Here is a 10,729-nt window from a genome sequence, read left to right on the forward strand (position 1 = left end):
TTAATGTGTATTTCTATGTCCGCTGTTGTTATCAGTAGGTCAGTTCGTCTAATTCATAGAAGGGTCACTTATAATTTGGGCAGGGCTCCAACACACAATGATTTACATTTTACTGAAGTGTAAAGTCACTCTGCTGTACATACCTGTTGTGGGTATGAGGACTTCAACAGTCAGGTTGTTGCTGTAGTAGCCGTCCACGCCACATCTCCACACAGACCCGTCATCCAGGCTAGCGTTGATCTGTAGCATAACCTTGTGTGTTTCTTGGTTGGTGGTCACACTGATACGTCCTGAGACTTCCTTATACCCAGAAGTGTTTGTGGTATATTGGGGGTCTCCTCTCAGAAGCGTTCGCAATATCTTCTCTGTGTTTCTATACCATTTTACACCCGTTAACGGTGGAACATCTTTGATTGTTCTGTTGCAGGAAAGTGTTAGCACGGCTCCCTCAGCTGCGGGAATATGATCTCCAGATAGGTCAAGGTCAGTTGAGGTCACTTGGAGAAAAAAACGTTAATTAAATGAAGTGTCTCATTATTTAAAATCTACATATATGGTGTTGTGGTTACCATGGAGTTTTAAGGTGAAGTTATGATAATATTAATAATATTAATAATACTAGGAGGATATTAAATTATTGTGTGATGTAAAACATTGTGAACAGCTCCGTTTCAAATAGTTGTATATATATTCCATTAATATAGTAACAATTAATAATCTACGTTGTATTTGTAGCTAAATGAACGCAAGGCGTTCGTTCCATCACCCGTTCAGTATTCATTGTTAACACTATTCCTCATCACATACAACAATACATTTTAATGAAATATTTTACAACCAACCTGACAGGATCAGCACATGGCACAGAGTTAACCATGTTGCCACGTTAAGACACACAGTCATGGTCTTAATTCTGTAGAATACTTCACTTCATCCCATTACCATTGCCCTGTCACAAGCTGTATTCTAAGTAAAAAAGTTATCCTTGTCCTGTCTAAAAGGGAACATTAAAATCTTAGTGAGTGACTGAGTATGGTTGTACGCAACTTTTAGCAATATTCCAGCAATATCACGGCGGAGGACACCAGAAATGGGCTTCACACATTGTACCCATGTCGGGAATCGAACCCGGGTTTTTGGCGTGACGAGCGAACGCTTTAACGACTAAGCTACCCGACCGCCCCTGAAATCTTAGAAATGACGATTAGACATATCCATAGTATGCACAACACTATTGTCTTAGGGTATGAATAACACGAGCAGATCTCCATAATATGGGTAATGAAAAGCACTTATATATTGCACAATATATCCAGCTTACCTGCCTGCTCAGAGCACGGTTTGTGTTGATATCACGGAGTTAAATTATGACATAACACTTAAGTTATTGGCTGAGAAAAAGGAAGTAATTGTCAATATTATCATTTACTTCCGAGGTAGATGAGTGCACTTGTGAAACATCGCAGTTATATTCCAATCATGTAGGAATGTATGAGTATACTGTTATTCAGTAACAATTAATCAGGGTTATGAAAGCCGTGATTAAACCATGCTCCCTCCCTCACCCACTTCTCAGGGTTAGGAAAAGTAATGTCACGAATTAGTGTCTGCAGCGGGTTTGTCAGTTTCAGAGTGTGACGTATTGATAACAATGTACATATTTCTATGCAGCTGAACACTCCTCGCTAATCTGTATGCTCGGTGAACACGTGATGTATCACCGTTAACGGGTCGACGCATCCAGTCAGACGTCCATGGTCTTTAGAGTGTAGAAACTGGCGAATTCGCTGAAGATTTCCTGTCATCTTGTCCGGCCAGACCAAATTCCCTCTGGACTTTTAGGAAAGGCGTTGACGTGTCTGGAAGCGTCCAAAGATACGTCATGCGAACGTAAACGTAAAGCCATGTGTCAGATTTCGGGTTGGGTCTGTAATGACCTTTACCCCATACAGTATGTTTCGGACATGATCAGGAGACGTATACGCCGACGGCAAAGGCCGACCGCTACGTTAGCCAACTGGGCAGCTGCTGCAAGAGGAGTGGACAAGAATCCCTCAAAATGGGAGATTGATTTGGACCATGCCACGCCGTGTATGTGTGACCGATCATGGAGGCATGTCTCATATTGATTATATAAAACGTTAAATTCTTGACTACACGCCATGCTATCTTTCGTGGTTGTAAGTCTTGCTTGCCTTTCGTGCCTTTGTCTTCTAAAATAATTCTTCCAACGTTTTTATTTTGAGAACAGTAATAACTAGAATTTTAAGAGTAAACAAAACAGTTCGCTTGATTCCGAGTCATATGCGATGATGATGTCATTTCAAAGTGACATCGTGATATCGCCTGGCGTCACAATGGTCTGCAAAGCGTTATCATGCTATTTCAGTGAAGCAATGTCGGTAACAAGCGTTATATTATTAACATCCTGTTTAAGTAATGAAACACCAGCTGTCCCCGGCTCTATTCTACACAATAAATCATGTCAGTGATTAAAAACCTGAGTAAACAACTGAAGACATCCTGAGTGTTGTTACTGAGGTGATATAAGTTGTGGACACTGTAATCAAATGGACGACCAACAGCAACATATATAATGTATTAACAAAGACGCAGGCAGACCGGGCGTCGTTTCGATCGTCATGATCGTTGAAATTGCTCAGCGTTTCTTGTTTTAAGCCCAGTAACGGGATCCCCTCAGTGGCGGATTTGTTCGTTTCGGGGAACGATTTTGCCTGTCGTTTTTTTCTCGTCTCTCGTCTATAATAATTTTGGTCAAGCATTTTTGATGAAGTATGCCCTAAAGTATTAAAATCTGCAAAGTTTCTATGTTGACTTCACCTGAAACTTTAAGTTGTTTATTTGATTTTGCTGGGTCAAGAACACGTGTAAACAAAGTAATTACATTGTACCATTAGTCCAACCTTTGAGTCTCAATAAAAACTTTATTCTAAAAGTGCATGCAAATGATCAACCACACCCTGAAACCTTTATCATATCCAGTTGGCACCTGCCAATTGTAAATGCGAATTAGGCTCAAACTGACTATCACATCGAAAAGCCAGCTCATCTCGGTCATTTAACGTTATTCCCTCTGTCCAGTAATGATATGTTCATATGTATTAACTGAAGTTTCAAGTTCCTGTGAATATTGTTCTCTATAATAATATTATGTCACTTCCTTATTATAGGAGGAAATCACATGAATTCCGAAACACAGCTATTGATGAGATTGTTATCTTAAACACTTTTCCTACTTTTGCATTGTGTACAAAGCGGCTATTTCCGATGATTACATCACAGTATATATACCTGTATGTGTTTGAGATATGATACCTATTACATCAACGAAAACTCAACCCGAAAGGAAATCAGTCCTGACGAATTGAAATGTTTATTACAACGGCACAAAATGAATGTGTGAAAAGGTGACACTATCTAAGGTGATAATATTATGTCAAATCAAATCCATTACATTTAATCAACACCAATAATTCAGGATCCTCTAAGGTTCCCAATGATGTCAGGGTACCTCCACTCTGAATGTATTCATTTTATATTCATGAACGAGTGCTCTATTGTTTAGCTAACATTTAACACAGTGAGTTTCAACAGTCGTCAATATAGTATTGTTTAATGATAGGCTGTCGAACTCTATTTCATACTTTTCCACGCATAAAATAGTTGTTCACTTGGGACAAGAGATGCAGGGCAGCAAGTCTACTGAACTGTCTACTTACACACAAAAAACATTGAACTGGTCAAAACAAAAATATCACATCAAATGATGAGGGAATCTGTAATCTATAGTTGCACCATCACTTCACAAGACAAGTGAGAATTGAACTGATGACCGGAAGAACTTTGCCACTTACAAAAACGAAATTGCCAAAAATTAAAAACAGTAGATGAAAGTAAATCAGTGCAAAACAAATTGTCAAAACACAACAATCCTCTGTGATACATGTCCCCGCCACGATTTTTTAATGCAGTTAAACTTGTCATATTAAACATTTAAGCGAAAATAGGAGTAAAATCTCCCGTGCAAAAATGGAAAATGGTGTTTTCAAAAACCGTTATTGATCCTTACAATCAACCTCCTTATTTTCTTTATTGATTCCTTTTATATATTCTCTTTGAGGAGGGGTTGGGTTTGGGGTATTTGGTCGTGCAGTGTATTAACAAAAAGCGAATATAAACTGAAGGCCAAAAGAAATTTTAGCACATTAAAAACGAAATTGGATTAATTCAAAAACACAAAGTCATAACAAATCAATGCAAAACACATCGTCCAAACACAGCAATGTCCTATGCAGAAAGTGACACATGTCAACATCAGGATAAATTTGATGAAAACAGGAGAAAGTGAATAACAAGTGCAGCTCGTTCAGCCCAAAGTACACGTGAAATAAGGGAATATAAATCCTACGAACGGCATGTCAGACACTCATAACATAACATCATTCTGATAACATAAATCGCCTCAGAAATGTCACGACTGAGACCCGATCACCACGAGCGGGCCCTTGGTACGATACAGATTGGATGGGATCTTTTGGTTGCCCTCGTCTTGCTGTAACTAACCTGATGCAATGTTACAGACAGACCGGAAATACATATTACAGGCCAGAAACAGGCAGATCCAGGGAATCGTCCAATGAAGACCGGTATTTGCTTTCTTTGGATCACTGGAATCGATTCCTGACAGTGACAGTGTCTCGGGATATATGGTTAGACGACATACAATGGCCAGGCGACTGAGGGCTCAATCAACAGAGGACGGTTAATGACAGCGCAACATCGTGGTCAGAGATTGAGATGGGCCCGGACTGTACGTCGTGGGCAGCGACGTGACTGGCAGAGCGTCGTCTTCACTGATGAAAGCCGGTTCTGTTTGTTAGGAGCAGATGGTCGACAGCGTGGTAACCACCGAAGGGGAGAACGAACGGCGCGAGTTGCATTCAGATGGGCATGCCGTTTGGTTGGGAGGGTGTTATGGTGTGGGGAGGAATTTGTTGGCAGTAGAGAGCACCACGGGTCATCGTTAACGGAAATTCGACAGCTTAGCGTTACATCGATGACATTCCTCGCGCTACTGTCTTACCATTTCTACAAGAGCTTGCACGTGGGGTCCTTTTTCAGCATGACAACGCCAGACCAAATACAGCCCGTACTTCTCACGTCTTTGCAGCCAACAACGTCAACGTTATGCTGTAGCCTGTACGCTCCCAAACCATGTCCAGAAGACCTCTTGGATGTCATGGATCGTCGCGTTCGACGGCGACCACATGATTCAGCCAACCGACAAAAACTGATCATGGACCTTCAAGAAAAATGGCGATGTATCCCACGTGATGTCATCAGACGACTGACTTTCTTTCCTGTGCGCCGGAGAGTTTTTGCGTGTCTTGTAGAAGGGGGTGTTCATATACGCTATTATTGAGACGTGTCTTTGAACTTGAGCGATTGTCGATGTGTGTACCGTTTGACCATTATTTTGAAAGCTTGATTTGCTATCAAGCCACAATTCGGACAACTGTCATGCCAATATCGGATGCTGCATGACTTTCTCTTTCAATGTTGATTTCGTTGAAATTTTCATCTTTTCAATAAATTTTACCTCATGTAGCTGTCTTTGGTGGTCTTATCATTCTGGAACTACCAGTGCCCATCTATCATTCTGCTTTTATCGATAGAAATCAATCACTCTCCAAATACTAATCTCAACTGACAATCTTTTTCATCTGTAAATCTCTATTCACCAATCTGCATCCGTTAATAATAATCTAATTTTTTTATTCAGAGTTGACAATGATCCTTGACTACCGATCACCGATAGGAAAGCACCAGTAATCTTAATTTTGTGGATCCATGAGAGTTGACATAATTGAAATTCAGTTTAATGTTCACGGCGCTATATAATATGCTGTATGTTGAGTTAAGCTTGAACTTTTTCAGTTCAGTTATTCTTTCTGAACATTAAGTCAGTGTTCCTGTACACGTCTCGTTTTGAAATTATATTACTGGTTGTTTAATCAATGTGTTCGGTAGAATCAAATGTGGCGGTGATATATTCATCTGTATCTGTCAGACATCTGTAATGACAAGTTATAAAATGGAGTATAGTTTTGTAACGTAAATTGGAACGATCTTAATTTTCCTTTTTCTTATGTCCAGACTGTTCACACACACACACACACACACACACACACACACACACACACACACACACACACACACACACACACACACACACACACACACACACACACACACACACACACACACACACACACACACATATATATATTTATAGATAAAAATGAACAGTCGAACACTATCAGAGATACAGTGTATTCGAAAATGATAAAGAAAGAAAGATTACGTTTTTTCGACACTTAAAAATATGCGTTGCTAAAAATGCTAGAATTATTTACAGGTGGTCATTGTCATTAAATGTGTTGATCACCTGTATAGCCTGTCCTCGTTCGATGGAACATCGGCAGTGGAATATTCGTTGTTCACATCTGACCTGGTGGCTCCGCTGATGACACTGCTATTACTGTACTGGTTGTTCACATCTGACCTGGCGGCTCCGCTGATGACACTGCTATTACTGTACTGGTTGTTCACATCTGACCTGGTGGTTCCGGTGATGACACTGCTATTACTGTACTGGTTGTTCACATCTCACCTGGTGGTTCCGGTGATGTCACTGCTATTACTGTACTGGTTGTTCACATCTGACCTGATGGTTCCGGTGATGACACTGCTATTACTGTACTGGTTGTTCACATCTGACCTGGTGGTTCCGGTGATGACATTGCTATTACTGGACTGGTTGTTCACATCTGACCTGGTAGTTCCGGTGATGTCAGTGCTATCACTGTACTGGTTGTTCACATCTGACCTGATGGTTCCGGTGATGACACTGCTATTACTGGACTGGTTGTTCACATCTGACCTGGTGGTTCCGGTGATGACAATGCTATTACTGTACTGGTTGTTCACATCTGACCTGGTGGCTCCGGTGATGACACTGCTATTACTGTACTGGTTGTTCACATCTGACCTGGTGGTTCCGGAGATGACACTGCTATTACTGTACTGGTTGTTCACATCTGACCTGGTGGTTCCGGTGATGACACTGCTATTACTGTACTGGTTGTTCACATCTGACCTGGTAGTTCCGGTGATGTCACTGCTATTACTGTACTGGTTGTTCACATCTGACCTGGTGGTTCCGGTGATGACATTGCTATTACTGTACTGGTTGTTCACATCTGACCTGGTGGTTCCGGTGATGACATTGCTATTACTGGACTGGTTGTTCACATCTGACCTGGTAGTTCCGGTGATGTCACTGCTATTACTGTACTGGTTGTTCACATCTGACCTGGTGGTTCCGGTGTTGACACTGCTATTACTGTACTGGTTGTTCACATCTGACCTGATGGTTCCGGTGATGACACTGCTATTACTGTACTGGTTGTTCACATCTGACCTGGTGGTTCCGGTGATGACATTGCTATTACTGTACTGGTTGTTCACATCTGACCTGGTAGTTCCGGTGATGTCAGTGCTATCACTGTACTGGTTGTTCACATCTGACCTGATGGTTCCGGTGATGACACTGCTAGTACTGGACTGGTTGTTCACATCTGACCTGGTGGTTCCGGTGATGTCACTGCTATTACTTTACTGGTTGTTCACATCTGACCTGGTGGTTCCGGTGATGACATTGCTATTACTGTACTGGTTGTTCACATCTGACCTGGTGGTTCCGGTGATGACATTGCTATTACTGGACTGGTTGTTCACATCTGACCTGGTAGTTCCGGTGATGTCACTGCTATTACTGTACTGGTTGTTCACATCTGACCTGGTGGTTCCGGTGATGACACTGCTATTACTGTACTGGTTGTTCACATCTGACCTGGTGGTCCCGGTGATGACACTGCTATTACTGTACTGGCTGTTCACATCTGTCCCTGTGGCTCCAGTGATTATGTCGATATTGCTATATTGGACGTTGACATCTGACCCGATGTCGTCGGGAATCAAACCCGAAGTGCCTGGATCAGAATTGATTGTATTCATATCCTGCTCCCTTGAACCTGAAACAGGAACATTCAGTAAAGAAAAGTTATCTCGAGCGGTTGTCCGAAAAGGTCTACGATGGACTTCGTTGATGGAGCATAGTTATGGAGAGGAAAACACGTCAGTGTTGATGAGAATACCATTATTTGAAGACGTGTCTGTATTAAACGCAGGGTAGGGTACATGTAGGTATCATATTAAAATGACTTTAATTCTTCAGACTCGGACACAACGTAGTCTAGTGTCTACGTCGTCTCATAGGCACATAGTTTGCTGTCATCAAACTCTAAAGTAGAGACCATTCAGTATCATTCAAAAGTGCATACATAATACCTAGGCATGAAGATTTAATAACGTTACTTCTCCAATGTATGTGGCTTTTTAAATACAAAACTAATATTATTAGAAGGCGCGGGTGGTTTAACGCCGTTTTAAACTGTTTTGTTCAGTAAAAGTAGTTTGATGTGAGAGGAAGGCCCGAGGTAATGCAAGTCTCTGACGTTTACCTCTTTTACCCACGAGTATTCTATGGTGCTAACAAAAGTAATCAGTACGATAAGTCATCTGTTCATACATTTTTACGTGTCCTGCTTACCAGCAATGTGTTTGATGCCGATGACTGCGAAAACAATTAGGAAACAAACGATGGCTGTCCCTGCACTAGACCCAACTATAGCGTAGACATTGGGGATACCAGAAGGTGATTTATCTGAAACACACAGAAGCACCAGTTGTGAAACTGAACATGAAGCAAACTTGCTAAACAAAAACATTGTTTTCAGTGTTTCAATTGGCTGGCTAAATATTTGACATATAAACTATTTAACGTCATTTAAGCATTGCAATTGAAAATGCTTGAGTCATTAAAATGGGGTGTTCATGTATAAAATTGACAAACATGGACACCTGTTGAAGTAGAGCCATTCCGTGCAGCAGTGGTGACCAACTTGTTTTCAGGTGTGTGTCCATTCCCAGGTGTTGCAACTGAAAATACAACGTGCGATAATCTCCAGTGATAATCGTCAATGTTAATCTTTAGGCATCTGCTACGGTTACAACACCACGTTACGCTGTATTAGTACTGTGTCCAATATATTTAGTATCGAAATTCTGATCTGTTTAGAATATAAACTAAAATTATCAACATAGTGCAATTGGCTCCCACCGCCAGTAGAACCATAGTAGAACATTGTGATGTCATCACTTACAATGATGTCACAATCAAATGACATCACTGATCGCCGTGAAACTGAAGCTGGTTAGCTATTCTTTTCTACACCAAGGGCGCTGGTTATTACTGTTTGCAAAGTTAAAAAGTTGGAATTTTAATTTAATTTAATTTAAGTTTTTATGATAAATAGAATATTTATTTTTGACATCAAATATACTCTTGAAAAGGTAAGGGGTGCTCAGAAATAACTTAAAGTGTCCTAACGTTAAGACATATAAGTTTATAGTAATTGTATAATGATAATGAACGAATTGGAAACACATTACAACCGGTAGTGAAGTATGACCTTGGATGGTATGACCGCCAACGATCTTCAAGGGTGATAGGGGCAAGATTGGAAATTTCGGAGTTGATGTTTTTCGAACGGAAGTTCGTAGTTTAGCAAAGGTTTGTTAAACAGTCCTGCCACGACGAGGCATGCAGCGTATGGGTCTCCCCGTGCCGACTTGAGGGAATCTGCCCCACTCCTCTTGCAGCGTTCGTTCAGCCAACGTGGTCGGCGAGCTATGACGTTGACACACACGTCTCCGAATCATGTCCCTGACGTGTTCAATGGGGGAAACGGTTAGGCTCATTGCTGGCCATGGTATTCTATAGCTGTTGTGCTGCTGGAGGTGAGCATTGGCAATTCGTGCACAGCGATACTTATTAACAGTTATAGTTCATGATCCCCTACTTGTGTTAAGAGTATATTTCAACTGTCGCCGATCAACGTTTATATCTCCTCGTAGAGCATCGGTGTATTAAACGTCGTGTGTCAAAAGACAATGTGTATATACAACTTGACAAGACACGTGAATCTTCTTGTTATGCAGGGAATGTGGCTATTGCTGGAGATAATTACCACTTTTTCATATCGCCAACAGGACATTTTTTCTTAGATAAATGTGTATTACTATGCCCGCTGTTGTTATCACAGGGTCAGTTCGTCTAATTCATAGAAGGATCATTTATATCTTGGGCAGGGCTCCAACACACAATGTTTTACATTTTACTGAAGTGTAAAGTCACTCTGCTGTACATACCTGTTGTGGGTATGAGGACTTCAACAGTCAGGTTGTTGCTGACGAAGTCAACCACTCCACATCTCCACACAGACCCGTCATCCAGGCGAGCGTTGATCTGTAGCATAACCTTGTGTGTTTGTTGGTTTGTGATCACTCCAATACGTCCTGAGACTTCATCATATCCAGAAGTGTTTGTGGTATAATGGGGGTCTCCTCTATGAAGCGTTTGCAATATCTCCTCTGTGTTTCTATGCCATTTTACTGCCGTTAACGGTGGGACTTTATTGGCTGTTCTGCTGCAGGAAAGTGTTAGCACAGCTCCCTCAGCTACGGGAATATTATCTCCAGTCAGGTCAAGGTCAGTGGAGGTCACTGGGAGAAAAAAAACGTT

At 41.3% G+C, this 10,729-nt stretch overlaps 1 protein-coding gene across 1 annotated transcript; it reads right to left on the bottom strand.

Moving 5' to 3' along the window:
* Positions 1-6,465: 6,465 nt before the first annotated feature.
* On the bottom strand, positions 6,466-10,462 carry LOC125381593 (GATA zinc finger domain-containing protein 14-like). Its single transcript, XM_048398657.1, has 5 exons — positions 10,357-10,462; positions 8,696-8,809; positions 7,775-8,117; positions 6,695-7,666; positions 6,466-6,640 (listed from the first exon to the last, which is right to left on the bottom strand). The coding sequence occupies exons 1-5, from the start codon at positions 10,460-10,462 to the stop codon at positions 6,466-6,468; spliced, it is 1,710 nt and encodes a 569-aa protein (XP_048254614.1).
* Between the last annotated feature and the right edge of the window lie 267 nt (positions 10,463-10,729).

This window comes from Haliotis rufescens, unplaced genomic scaffold, assembly GCF_023055435.1.
Source record: "Haliotis rufescens isolate VD_foot unplaced genomic scaffold, xgHalRufe1.0.p SCAF_18, whole genome shotgun sequence".
In the NCBI taxonomy this organism is placed as follows: domain Eukaryota; kingdom Metazoa; phylum Mollusca; class Gastropoda; order Lepetellida; family Haliotidae; genus Haliotis; species Haliotis rufescens.

Excerpts from the sequence above, each read along its gene's own strand:
- LOC125381593 (XM_048398657.1), bottom strand. The coding sequence starts at position 10,462 with ATGCTACAGATCAACGCTCGCCTGGATGACGGGTCTGTGTGGAGATGT. Across the intron at positions 8,118-8,695 it reads CGGCATCAAACACATTGCTG|GTTCAAGGGAGCAGGATATG; the intron begins GTAAGCAGGACA and ends TTCCTGTTTCAG. Across the intron at positions 6,641-6,694 it reads GACATCACCGGAACCACCAG|GTCAGATGTGAACAACCAGT; the intron begins GTGAGATGTGAA and ends CGGAACCACCAG.